Source organism: Nannobrachium achirus (genome assembly GCF_963921795.1).
Source record: "Nannobrachium achirus genome assembly, chromosome: 18".
NCBI classification, from domain to species: Eukaryota; Metazoa; Chordata; class Actinopteri; order Myctophiformes; family Myctophidae; genus Nannobrachium; species Nannobrachium achirus.
Window position 1 is genome coordinate 12,485,383 of NC_137825.1, and position 15,066 is coordinate 12,500,448.

The 15,066-nt window shown below is 42.9% G+C and overlaps 1 protein-coding gene across 1 annotated transcript; it reads right to left on the bottom strand.

The window, feature by feature from the left end:
* Positions 1-452: 452 nt before the first annotated feature.
* Positions 453-7,491, bottom strand: LOC308302881 (uncharacterized protein; the record flags this gene model as incomplete). The annotated part of the gene is made up of 4 exons (XM_080747199.1): positions 453-512; positions 3,444-3,490; positions 6,398-6,541; positions 7,245-7,491. The coding sequence occupies 4 exons, from the start codon at positions 7,489-7,491 to the stop codon at positions 453-455; spliced, it is 498 nt and encodes a 165-aa protein (XP_080603325.1).
* Positions 7,492-15,066: the final 7,575 nt, after the last annotated feature.

Consider the following 15,066-nt stretch of genomic DNA (forward strand, 5'->3'; position numbering starts at 1 on the left):
AGCATTCAGACAATGTCAACTCCTTCCTGTGGCTATTTAGCAGTTAGCATAGCAACATTAGCTTATTGCATCAGCAGTTAGCAACTTTAGCTTCACTCCCACGAAGCAATGAGAGGCACAATCACTTTTCCCTTTTTCCACACAGTTTTATGTAACTGTGGTCTAAAGCAACACTTGCGTGAGATCCTCCATGTGGCCGCAGAGGCGATCGGCAACGTCCTTCTCGAGGTCCTCCACGCTGGGTGGGCAATGGCGGCCGTCACGTTGTCCGGTCCTACGACGCGTCGTCCTCGTACAGCGTCGTCGGTTAATAACTGTACATTTTACTATCCAATCACACCCACTATGCAACTAAATAGTCTCCCATGTACTGGTATTCTTAAGCATCGGCCGAAATCGAAAACAACTCGTCTAAACAGTGTCTTTTATCTGGGTTTATTTACTGTTGCCAGTCACACAAACAACACACTCACACCAACTAAACACTGTAAACAGATAGTCAGGTTATTAACCTAGGAAACAAACAGAAATACACACAACGATTACTACCACGCAATACTAACTAAACATGGTAAATGTAAATATATAAATAGGGTTTGTTGTCGCACAAAGTGCGCTCATAGTTCCCTCCGTTATCTTACCGTCAGTCGCTCGCGATGCTCAAGATGGAATGAGCTGTAAACACACTGCGTTGTTCACGTCTCTATCGCGCATGCGCAGCAGATTATATATAATTAAAACATAACGGGAAAACTCAAAATACCCCACTATAATGCACAGAAAAATATAGAAGCCCCCCAAATACTTCAAAGACGTTTTATAAATAGCAAACTACACGCCATCTAACCGAAATCTAAAAGTAGATATAAATAAAACTTCACCGATACGGGAGCGTGTTACATAATGCGCTAATTAACCCGTCCACTAGGGGACACCGAACACACATGAATGCACATTATAGTCCAATGTGGACAGCACTAAACACACATGCATGCACATTTCTGCTATTGCAACAGAATGAATCTGTCAACAACAGCCGATCTCCTTTTTAGGCACTAACTAGTAACTAACAATAAAATATGAGTCTAGAACACACCACTGTATGAGCTGCATAAAGTGTGGTTCCTGTTGAAATGAGCCATGCATCTGTAGCCTACTTTGATTGATTGATTGAAGACTTTATTAGAAGTTTGCATATAAAGGTACAGTTTCATGACGGTACAGTTCACTGGTACAAGGTCTACTAAAAGGAGATCCATGAAAAGACTAAGCTTATTTCCACTGGAAAGTGGAAACCATTGAAGTATCTCATATAACATTGAATGACAGACAGATAGAACACAGTACTATGCAGTAGATATGTAAAGAAAAACAAAAAAAGACAGTAAGTCTAAACAAACAGTATATACAAAGAAGGGGCAGGGGAGGGTAGGGTGGGGCTAGGTTCTTTTTTTTTACCACCTCTTTCTAATACATTCTTCAATCAATCAATAAGCCTGACCTGCTATTGTTTTTTTTTTTTTTTATGCATTTTTTTGGGTGCACATTATACAATTCAATTCAATTCAAAGGAGCTTTATTGGCATGAGAAAACATATGTTTACATTGCCAAAGCAAGTATAACAAATACAATATAAAAACCAGTTGAAAATGGGGAACATATATACAGTTGGAGGGGGTACAGCATTGTTCATTTTACAGAGCTATGTCGCATTGTGACATTTTATATATATACAGGGTACACATAGCAGCATTATTTTCCTACATAAAGGTATCGGCTCTGTTTCATACTGTATGTGCAATCTACAAGCACACAACGCCTCGCACCGCGAGGCGTTATGTGCTTGTAGATCTGCTGTTTTCACTACTTTTGTGCGACAGCCTTTGCTAAAGAACATACAAATTATACAGAAGCACGATCATTTAGTATTTTTTATTTATTTCTATCATATACAGGGCCCGTGGAGTCTGACTGGATGGAGGAAGGATGGAGAGGACAGTATGATGGCTGAGATAGCGAGAGCGGAGGAGTCAGGCATAGGTCATACACACTGTAGGTTCGCTGCCTGGACCAATGTCACTCTAGGGGAGCTGAAGAACTTTCTGGGACTTCTCTTCCTCACAGCTATCGTTCACAAGGCGGAGATTGCCATGCACTGGTCAAAACACCCTGTCATTGCATGCCGTACTTTCCCAGAACAATGGCAAGAAACAGGTACCAGGCCATTTTGAGGTACCTGAGGCGCACACACACAAACACACACACACACACACACACACACACACACACACACACACACACACACACACACACACACACACACACACACACACACACACACACACACACACACACACACACACGGTGAACAGTACCATCTTTGACCTTTATTTGTGGTGCCTTTGACTCCTGAATGTTGGCTTGTTGAATGCCTTTTTTTGAGAATACAGTACAGTACAGTACTGACTTTTATATTATTTTATTTATTCTTTACTTGCTGCACATTTATTTTATTTTACTTTTATCCAGTTATATTTTATTTTTGTGAAGTCATATTTGTGATTTCTTTTTTTTTGGAAATATTTGTAAATATTGTTGAACATAAATATGTTCATGCTGGATGTGTGAGGTACTCACCAGGGTTAGGGTTCGATGTTGCCATAAAATAAAAGGTTGACATCGCTTTCTGACTTTTTGTCTTCCTGACCTTCTAGACCAGGTAAAAACACAGTGAATTCACAGTGCATAGTTCTATCAAAATGTAAGGCAATTTCTACCTTCTGAGTCATTTCATACTTTTTCACTTTGCCCCCTTGAAACGATGGTACAATATTTTTTTAACTTTTTTTGCACATAATGAAAGTAGGCATGTCATTCTTTCTGTCAAGGGTACTTGTGTTCCGTTACCATTTACCAATTTGTTGCTATGGCTTCCTAAAGTTTTTTTTCTTTGAACTCAAATATCTCAGAATCTAGATTTCTGAGGTTATTGACTGGTTTGCGCAGTGCGCACTCTCGAGCACCTATGTCCAAAATCGCTCACCGAAATCACTCCAAAATTTTTTTGGTAAAAAAAAAAATCCTCTTTTACCAAACCTCCCATTTTTGTTCCGATGTGAATATCGGATCATTTCCAATTTATTCCCTGGAATTGGGGCAGAAATGAATGGGACCTAATGGTGGCACTGGTAAGGGACGGGGGGCAGGGGGGGCTGGCACTCAAAGTGTTAAAGTCCCAGCCTTAATAATAACCAGCTATTATCATTGTGAAGACATTTTTTGAGCATTGAAAATACATACTGAGGTGTGGGTGGTCTTCAGGTTCCTCCTGTTTAATAGAGATGTCTTCAGGTTCCTCTTGTTTAATAGAGATGTCTTCAGGTTCCTCTTGTTTAATAGAGATGTCTTCAGGTTCCTCTTGTTTAATAGAGATGTTCCTGGCTGAATCTGGAGAGTTGGTCTTCAGCAGTCTGGACTCCACACCCTGGTCTGAAACAATAAAGGACTAAAGGTGAATAAAGGACTTTAATAACTGTAAACCTAGTCAGTGATGCTACTAGCCCTGCACCCTGTGTCCCTGATGCATACTTTTAAATACAGGACTCATTAAACTAAGCATCACAGCAGCCCCAGGACGCATACAACTCTATCCTTCCTGCTATCAGTCATTTCACTGCACCAGCTGAGCTGCATGTGGTGGAGTCTCCACAGCTGTGCGTTCTGGCATTATTGATGAGATGATTGAGATTGTCTTGTAAATCCATGCTTCTGTCCTTTGTTAACTACGTACAAGTAGCTATTTGCCACTATTTGTTTAAACGAAAGTCCTTTTTGATGTTTTCACCGTTGATACATAATGCGTGTCGTCGCGGGACCCATACAATTATTCTGGGGCTCATTTGAATGTCCATCTGTGGGTCCCGGGACCCATTACACTAGCAACATCACTGCCTAGTGGAGAATAACAATAATCTTTGCTGAAGGTAAAGGCAATAACTAAGCTCAACTCTCTGACATTATGAAACTTGAATGCAAAGACAATGAGGGCCTGGACACACATGTAGGTTTCAACCCTTTTCCAAAACCTGGGGGGAGGCGGGGGTAAGGTTCCGTTCAATTCATTCCCTATGGAAGTCACGTGTTTTGATAAGGGAAGTTTCCCTTAAGCTACCCTTATGGCTGGATTTAAGGGAAAAGGTTTTCATTAGGTAACTTGTAGGCCAGCCAAGGTGCTGGGAGAAAGCTTGATGAGACCAAGAGGCGGGGTTCAACCACCAACCAATAGGACAGAATGGGCTGTGCTGGAATGCCACAGGGCGGGGTCACACCTTAGCTCCTTTCGGAACCCCTCACTCCACTGCTACGCAGCTCCGAGATGGGGTTCCTACTGGTCGCATGCCGGAATCCTGCGGCTGGATCGCAGATCGAGGAGCACTCGTCGTGCGGCGCGGGGCGGTACAAGCGGTCGCTTTGAGCCACAACAACGTAGCGTCGGCAGGAATGATAGCGCCTCACCCCACGGAGGTTAGGGTTAGGGTTAGGCATAGTTTTACTGAGGTTAAGGTTAGGGTTAGAGTAAGGCATAGTAAGCTAATGGCTAAACACTGCCGAGCTAGGCTAGTAAATAAAGAAAGAGAGTCGCAAACGAGTGACGTCAGCGCCTACACTAGTGAATGGCTGTTGTCGCCATCTGGTGGTGATTGGTGTGTGGTGAACGACAAAACAAGCGCTCTTACCACGATCTGACTGAGTTACCCAAACTGACTGTAACATACTAGAGGTTCGCGGCGCTACGCGCCGCTCACATCTACACCCCTCGCCTCGTTGTTAACGTGAAAAGCTCATATGGCTAAAAAAAAAGTTTTTTGAAAAAAAAAAGTTTTTGAAAAAAAAAAAGTTTTTTGAAAAAAAAAAAGTTTTTTGGGGGGGGGAACTATTGTGGCGGAACTATTGTGCCGCAGCACGTTTCCGGTCGGACATATTTGACGGCCGGACGCACTTCCGGTTAAGAACTCCGCGAATTAAAAAGACTAACGTTACGTTGCTGTAATGGGATGTACATACATGAAGATTATGTAAATGTGATCGGGACTCGTGCCTAAATCATGGAATGTACTGGAATGTGGACAGTAGTGCTATTGACTATGCAAACGTGAGTACATCATTTGTTTAGCTAACTGTTAGCCTTGTGTTGACTTTACGTCTGCACGTATGGCGCTGGTGTGACATGAGGACGTCGGCACGTGTGCCACGTGATCAGTCCTAGCCAATTGGACTGCTTTGGGTCGTCGAATGCACCGGGTAGATCGAATACACCGGTCTGGTCACTTCTGAAATGTATGTATAGATATACCACGTGACCAGGGGAGGCAGTAATGTTTTCCTATGCGGCCGCAACTTCCGGAATGTCTAAAAACACAGAACCGGCTGATCTTCTGAGCGATATAAAGTCTTTATTTCACCCCAGTGCTTCGAGTTTCTTCCACCTTAAAGAAGTAAAACGATTATAGATTAACAGAGACCCGTCACTTTTTGGATAGAGTGTTCACCAAAGGTAAGAAGTGTTCGCTAACGGCGGATCGGTGATCCAGCTGCAGGATTCCGGCATGCGGCCAGTAGGAACCCCATCTCGGAGCTGCGTAGCAGTGGAGTGAGGGGTTCCGAAAGGAGCTAGTCACACCTGTAATCTGCTTCAGAGCCTCTGGACTGCAGTGACAACGCCCACTTCACACAAAGCATTGTGGGAAGTGTATTCTTATTTGGATAAGGTTCTGATAAGTTAAGGTACTGATAAGGTTTGGATAATTTATATGACCTGTGTGAACGGACCCTCAGAATTTCATTTTAGCATAATTACTTGCTCAGCACACTGATGACAGAAGACTGGTGTAGTATTAAATTACATCAGTCTTTACGCCATCTTTTGGGCAGTGTGCCATGCTATACCCTCCTAGAGCATACATGTGCAACTGCGGCCCAGGGGCCACATGCGGCCCCCACCTTCTCTTAATGCGGCCCTCAGGTTAATATCAGAATACTGATATATTAACTTACATTGATTTCAGCTGTTACAATTCCAAACATGCAAACCCGCTTTATGTACAATGACAAATATTGTCCAAAATATTCAAGTAAAAAAAAAAGGTTGTGCATGGGATAAAAACATAATACTGAAATCATGAACTCAAGCCCAACAAATACAGTAACACATGGGCATATTGATCTACTAACTGTAACAAAGTACACTTCATTTGAGACAAAAGTGTACTGCTGAAGAAGTCGTTTCAGCGTGAGCTCAGAAAAAACTTCTAATTATTATTCTTAGATTAGATGGAAAGCCGGTATCTGCAAAAACAATCTAATCATTGCATCTCTAGTAAATAAAACAGTACATACCTATCCTGTACAACTTTACTACAGGTTGCATCATTGCAGCAAACAGTCCACGTCCCTTGTCCGTCTCTCGCTGTTCCTCTGACACCGCTGAATATGTTTGGGAGGCCATCTCTCTAGACTCTGTAGACCTCTCCCTGTGGTGCTCTGTGAAAATCACCAGTAGAAAGAACTTTTAATTATCATTCAGCAACCTTACATACAAAAAACAGTGCACGTCTTTGACGCCTTTTGAGCTCAGCTATTTTCAGTCACCACACACACACACACACACACACACACACACACACACACACACACACACACACACACACACACACACACACACAGTGTTTGTATCAGCAACCCAGGGACTAGTTTGGGTCCGGGGATTATTTCTCTATTGGGTCACAAGCTAAAAAGTTTGGGAACCACAAAAAACATGAAAAGTAATTGAAAATACACAGCCTGCTCACGTATTAGGAGGGTGTCAGGAGTCACCAAAAATCTAACCTGGTTAAAATGTAGTTTGAAGTTACTATAGGTCTGTATAGGAAGGGGGCGTGTCTGATAAAATGAATACCAAATATCCAAACACTGAATGAACTTAAAACTGTCCCGGGTTCTCCCAAAATATAGAATTTTAAGAGAAACATCCTTTAAACTAAAAAAAAGCACTGCTCACTTGACACTAGGTGTGATTTTTAGAATTATATTTTGCTTTGGCAAAAGTACATGTATGTTTACTTTTCACACGCCAATAAAACTGTGTGTGTAGTTGTACCAACCTGCAGTGTGTAGTTTGGTGTGTAGTTTGGTGTGTAGTTGTACCAACCTGCAGTGTGTAGGTTTGGTGTGTAGTTGTACCAACCTGCAGTGTGTAGTTTGGTGTGTAGTTTCTCCATCTCTCTCTGGAAGAGGCTGCACATCCACTGAGCGGCCACACTGAGGCGCTCCAACACAAACACCTTGACGTCCAGCTTCTTCTCACAGCAAACATCATCAACATTGTGTTTTGGTTGTTGTTGTTGTAAAACACACAGTATCTCCACTATCTCCTCTCCCACTGACGTCATGTGTTCATTAATAGACCTCCTAACAGCCTCCATCTGATACATTGTAGCTCTTCTCTGTGGAGACATTGTTTCCACCATGCGCTCTGACTGGCTCTTTGATGTTTGTTGTTCTACACAAACATTCACCAAACGTCCACCGCACGCATGCCATGCGTTTTATACTTCCGGGTCACGTGATGTCCCGCTGTGTGTTGCCACATCTTGTGAGGGGAATAAGTAACCAGGTCTATTGAAAACTCTCCTGGTGGGCCAGCCTCTTTCACACACTTCGTTTGGTGTTGCATGTTGTGCTGTCTGGTTTTTACCAGGCTGTATGAAAACTAGCCCCATACCTCACCCGTCGCTGCATACTGTTGTGCTCCGAGATGAGGTCCTAGAAAGGTGGCGTAGCGATCGCTGGACTGCCGCAACAACGAGTTGGAAAACACTCGAAACTAAATTTTATCCAAAAAGTAAAGGTAGTTCCGAGCTCCCAGACTGTGGTTACCTAACATCGGTACAAAAAACATGAACTACGGCATGAAACAACCCCTTAAATCGCTAGTTTTGTAATGTTTTCCCATTCAACTGGAACTCCCCCGGCGGCAGTTGCCTGTATCTGCTACAATGGGAAAGATGCAGTACTTGCACCTGCCGCCAGGGGCTTTTCTGAATTTAATGAGACTAAATAAGCGATTTAAACCGTTTTCCCAACGCCGTGGTTGATATTTTACTTACCGAGGTTAGGTAACCACAGTCTGGGAGCTCGGAACTACCTTTACTTTTGGATAAAATGTCGTTTCGAGTGTTTTCCAACTCGTTGTTGCGGCAGTCCCAGCGATCGCTTCGCCACCTTTCTAGGACCTCATCTCGGAGCACAACAGTATGCAGCGACGGGTGAGGTTCTATATGGGGCTATATGAAAACAAGCCCAAATGGAAAAGACTTTGGCTATTGGAAAACTAACAGATCTACAAGCTCACAACGTGTTGCGCTTTTCGAACTAATTTCTCAAACTAATTATATATGGCCTATATATATATATATATATATATATATATATAACCACCTAAAAGAAAGTGACCCAGATGCACTCACTTACACACACACACAAACATAGAGAGATGCCAGCTGGTCCGGGAAGCTATTTGAATCCGTAGGAGACGGTGGGGGAGGTTAGCTACTCACCAGCGTCAGGGTTACTGAGGTTAGGTTTAGGGTTTGGGTTAGGTTTAGGCATAGATGTTAACAATTCACCCGCAATTCACCCTGGCTCCCTAGAGAAAGCAGACATAATAAAGTGGAAACTGAGCTACACTTCCTAACCGCCTGTCCACTATACCAAGACATCAGTGACACATACTTCCCACAGATCATAACCACCCAAGGAGAGTTTGAAAACATGATCAATGATAAAAAAAAAAAAAAAAACTCCCATATCTGTTGGGTCAAGTACAACAATGTGCACAGCAGCAAGATTTGTGAGCTGCTGTGATAGGAGAATGTCAGCCTGAATTGACATTTCGTTTCACTTCATCGCCAAAACAAAAGATTTAAAGGGGTGTGGCTAGCGATTCAGGGTCTGGAACTAGGCTAATAGGAGAAGGATATCAAATGGAACCCAACCACCTTAAAGACCATTGTATATACCAGTATATCCCTGCTCTGCCTGCATGTAACCTTGAGGCATGAAAACTGTTACACTCCTTTCACTTGTACATATTTTGTTCTGATTGTATCGCATTCTATTGTGTACACTTATGCTTTGGCAATGTCCACGTATGTTTTCTCAAGCCAATAAAGAATTGAATTGTGTGTGTGTGTGTGTGTGTGTGTGTGTGTGTGTGTGTGTGTGTGTGTGTGTGTGTGTGTGTGTGTGTGTGTGTGTGTGTGTGTGCGTGCGTGCGTGCGTGCGTGCGTGTGTGTGTGTGTGTGTGTGTGTGTGTGCGTGCGTGCGTGCGTGCATGCGTGTGTGCATGCGTACGTGCGTGCGTGTGTTTGAGTGTGTGTGGCAGGTGGACAGAGGCCCACCTTCGCAGCGGCCATCTGTTGAGGTCTATTACACCCGTCACAGGAGGGCTGTCCCACACACACACACACGCACACACACGCACGCACGCACGCACGCACGCACACACACGCACACACACGCACATACACACACACACGCCATTTCTTATCAATTTTGGCATTTTAACCATTCGCCTGTGGGCTTGCAGATCAGATATTGTCCGATGCATGACACTGGCATGTAACTATAAGTATCAATCAAGATTAAAGCCTACACCTAAGCTCCACACACACTCTCTCTCTCTCTCTCACACGCACACACACACGCACACGCGCACACACACACACACACTCACACACACACACACACACAATGCGTAGAATGGATGGTGTCACATTGAAGGGCACGGGTGGCGGCACATTAATGGAGCCGTCTTTTGTTTTGAGGTGCGCCACGCTTTGTTTAATGACATTTTAGAGAGGGAACGGTCGCATGATGGCATGACCTGCAGTGGACAGCGGGCAGTGGAAGGCGTATAGGGTTGTCACGATTATGACATTTTACATGATGATTAATTGTAACTGAAATAATAGCGATTAATGATTTAATTGTGCTTCTGTCGTTGACAATTACATTTCTGTTTGGCTTTTAGGCTTTGAAGTTGCACATGGCAGATATGACACATAACCTAAATATAGGCAGGCCTACAAAGAAATTACAGACATATTTGACAACTTTATACTTAAAAAAGAACATTGATAATGGAAATAGCCGATCTACAAGCTCACAACGCGTTGCATTGAGACACGTTGTGAGCTTGTAGATCTGTTTATCTCCACTATTTTTGAACATGTTTGAACAATGTTCATATTTGAACATATAGGACCATTTTTCAATAAGGAAAATATTATGACAAAATATTTGCGATTATGTCAAATAATTGCGATTAGACAATTATGAAATAATTGTGACAGGCCTAGGAAGACGTGCTCTGAAGTTTTTACGTGAGTAATAATAGCCATGTAGAAAATACTCTGTCACAAACTAAAAGGTCTGCATTCAAAAAGTACGTATAGGAATTAATATCCTTGCAGTCGGGCAGAAACCAACATTCTCTAAACTTTTGTGTCTTTTTTTTGTGAACTCCCTACTTGATCATACTATAATAAAAATAATGGATTGCATTTTTATAGTGCTTTTCTAAGCAAGTTGCGAACTCAAATCGCTTTACAGTGGTCCATTCATTCATACATTGGGATTGGGAAGTGAAGCGGCGAACATTCGACGCCAGCGTCCTCACTTCCCACATTCACGCACCAATGGTGGCAACTGGCGAGCTAACACCATTGGAGGCAACACCCCGTGTTGCTCCGTGTCTCGCCCAAGGACACTTCGACATTTTGACTGGAGGATCCAGGATTTGAACCGCCGACCCACGGATCATTGGACAACCATCTCTACCTCCTTAGCCACAGCACAAAAACCTAAAAAATAGCAGATCCGCAAGCTTGAAACGCTGCGTGAAGCGACATGTTGGAATTTGAAGTAACAGTTTTTGACATAATGTGGTAATTATAGGTAAAGTAACGCCGTAAGTGAGCGTTTGTTTAATGACACTTTGGGGGGAAATGTGGCATCTTGACACGCCCAGCGGGGGGCGCTAGAGGGGAATGGGGGGGGGGGATGTCGCACAGTGATGACACGGCAGATGGCTGATTGGAGATTACCTCGGTGGGAGGGAACTCCAGGAAGCCAATTAGAGGAGGGGACAATGACGTGCGTACCTGGGACACCGCGGTGGCCCCATGGTCATATCATATCATATCATATCATACATTTGGAGGACATCAGTTAATTTATGTATTTATTTTTAGATCGGGCTTTTATGCTTTATTGATTGGACAGTAGACTGACAGGAAATGGGGAGAGAGCAAAGCAAAGGTCGTCCAGATCGGGAATCGAACCGGCGACATGCTGTCGGGCTACACTGAGCCTATGTGGTATGCGCCTGGACCAGTAGGCCAGCGGGTGCCCAGAGAGTTCATTTATTGTTGTAGCTTCTTTTGTAGTTTTATGCTATTTCTATAGTGTGTGCAGCACTGGTTTTAAGATGTCTCTCTATAAAGTGATTTTGATTGGATTTGAGCAGCGCTTAGTGGCTAAAATATAAAATAAAACCCTCTGTGTGCTCTCTTTCTCGCACACACAAATTCGCAATTCCTTTTTTTTATATATTTTAGGGGGCTTTTCTGCTTTTATTTTTTGTAGTATTGAGATGGTCAGGAAACAGGGAGAGAGAGATACGGGGAGAGACATGCTGCAAAGATCGTCGGGAAACGTGACTCGAACCTGCGGTGCACCCTGTCAGGCTATGTTGGAGCATAAAGTGCCCACTGCACGCATACTCTTCTACAGGTGTCTAAAAATATACTCCAAAATGTTTTTCAAAATATTACTTTATAGGCCTATGTTTTGAACCTGGAATGCACACATGCCCTATATGGTTTGGCATATTGACAAAGGGTGAAAATAGAAGATTTACAAGCGCAACATTTGTTGTTTCTTTTCTTTTGTTCTAGAATCGGTCTATGTCCTTTTCATTTTGTGCGCTCCTTCTCAACCCAGTACTTTATCACTAGTATAACAAATGTTGAGCTTGTAGCGTGTACAGACAAACATCAGACAGACAGAGAGAGATTCGGTAAATTCATTACCATGGAGTATCAAAACCTACACCTCATGTCAGTGAGTGAGTGAGTGAGTCTCATGTCACGCTCCATATATGGCCGTCCATGTCCCTTTTATGCCCATATACGGAGATCCCTGATGTCATCCATATTAAGCCCATATCTGGGAATGCCCTATATATGAACATACATATTGTGTCATGTGGTCTATGACATCAGACATCTATGATGCAGCTGGCTTAGCGTGTCTTATTAGTAGTTAGATCATATTTTCGATGGAAACATTAATTGTTGCCTTGGGGTGAAAAAATAAGAATTCTAAAATGTTGTCTAACACTGGATATTAACATATTATATATTATGTAATTCTCTTCAGTATTTGTAAAACATGTGAAATGGACGCTGTTGCTGGTGACAGCAGAACATTAGATTATGTAAACTCTACCAGAGGCTACAGCAGCTACAGTATGAAATTGCTTTTGTTGTGTCGTGTGTGTGTGTGTGCATCTAATGAGACATTACACAGACACACAAGCCATGAAGGCTTTTGCTTTCATTTTAATGTAATACGCTGCTGAGTTGGTCTCCCCACAGGCTCCGCTGTACTGTGTACAACATTTCAGGCTTTGTTTTTGTTGTTCCTGTGGAAAAAAAAGGAGAAAATAAAAATAAAGTGAAAGTAGGCCACGGGCCATGTCTCCTGAATGCAAAGTGTTTGTGCGCGCATGCGTGTGGGTGCGTGGGTGTGCGTACGCGTTTGTGCGTGTGTGAGTGTGTGCTTGAATTAAGCTACTATATACCTGAGACAGAGGGTCAAATGTCCTCAAGTACAGTATAATGTGATCACATAGACATTTTGAGGACACATCTTCTGGTCCTCACAAGAGAAATGATTGTTTGTATGGTTAAAAAGAGTTAAGGTGGTTGCACACAGATCCAAAACTTTTCTTATTAGGCCTTTACCCGATCGGCCATAGGATAAAAAATAACGAGACAACATTTCTGGATCTTGGGTTCCTACAAGCCAAAAGGGTTATTGCCCTTTCATGGAAAAAGACAGGGAAACCTAGCATCGCTCAATGGTTTAAGGAACTGTCTTTGTGCCTTCCATTAGAAAGAATCACATACACACTCAAAAACAAACAAGAGTTGTTCGAGAAAATATGGGGGAACTTTATTCAGTATATAAAGGGCAATGATCTTTCTCACTTGATGGAGGAATCGGAGGTGGGGTAATTGCACTCTCTGCAGGCACTTGTTCGGCCTTGTGGCGCGGGACTCTGTGGGTGTTAATGGTATATGTGCTCATTTTTGTTTGTTTTTATTTTTTGTAAGTTGATGTTTTTTTTGTTTTTTTTGTGGTGTCATTCAAGTTATTTTATTGCAGTTTGTATTTTCATTTTCATTGTCATGTATTTGTAATGTGAGTCTTTAAAAAGAAAGAAAAAGAAAATAAACATATTGTTTAAAAAAAAAAAGGTGGTTGCACACTGCACTGCGTGTTTTCGTTGCGTTTTGGAAATCCGAAAGCCGTAGGCCAGGGAGAGAGAGAGGAAAGAGAGAGAGAGCAAGGGACTCAGTGCGACAGCTGCGAAAATCGGAAAAAAATCAACCCTGGTCCGAAAATAAATACGAAACGGGCGGCAGTGTGCAAACGTGATTGACATAACGTGAGGTTGATTTTTTTATTCACGCACTCCGAAATTCACTCCGATATTCGGCCCGAAAAACGCAGTGTGCAAAGACCTTTAGAACTATAGAGCAGTGGTGTTTCAACCTTCTTCACATCAACTTCAATACAACAAATGCATAGACATAGTAAAGAATTAAATAAACGTATAGGTAGACCAATCACCTATTCAGTAAAAACTTTATAAAAACAATTACATGTATGGTCATTTAGAGTAGGCAAGTGCTATGGTAAGTGCTAGGGGCCGAGGTGGAGTCTTCAGACCACAGCGGATGCTATAGTTTAGGGGCCAGGAGGGGGCGAAGAGTCTAGGACAGGGTTCCCAACAGGCGGCCCGCAGGCCATTTGCGGCCCACGGGGGGCTACTGTCTGGCCCCCACCAACCCCAGTAATAATGGTGGTATAAGAGCAGCAATCGTCGTTGTCGGGTGGAAACCTCGTATCTCCAAATGTGTATGTTCTTTCGCAAAGTAAAGCCCTGCTTCATCATACAAGGCCGTCGCACAAAAGTTGTGAAAACAGCAGATCTACAAGCACACAACGCCTCGCGATGTGCTTGTAGATTGGCTGTTTTCACTAGTTTAAATCATTTTTAAAATGATAAATGCAAAACAAACGGTTTTGGACATATACGATTTTCATCCGACAACGACGATATCTGAACTGTCGTTGGAGTAGCAGGACCGCCACCATCACCGCCCTCGGCTTGGTACCCTAGACATAATTCGGCCCTTGGGGAAAACTAATTGGGGAACCCTGGTCTAGGACGAGTGGATCGTTGTCCTGTTTTTCTTTTTAGCGAGGGCTCTGTCAGCTTCCCTGTGTTAGCTGATCTGAGTGAACTGGTGGGGTTGTAGGGTTCAATCAGGCTTTGAAGGTATGGCGGTGCCATACCTTTGGCTGATTACAGCCAACGTTGAGCAAAATAACACATTTTCTACATTCTCTATAGACTTCTTGTAAATTAAGTAATGCAGAAGTTTGACAATAATTTAACTCTTGAGAACGAAAAATTAAACCAAATGGTTAATACTAAATGGTCTCATTTTACACTCTCAAGAGTTAAAGATCTATAAGGGTCCTTTTGGTTACCAACTCTCCATCATTTAGCTGGGAACCAAATGGAACCCCCTCAAGGACCACTGGTGGTCCCCAGACCACTGTTTGAGAACCACTGTACTAGAAAAATGTTGCTCCTCGGAGGACAGGTCTCCACCAGGCCAGGTAGCAGAAGTCAACCAATCAGGATG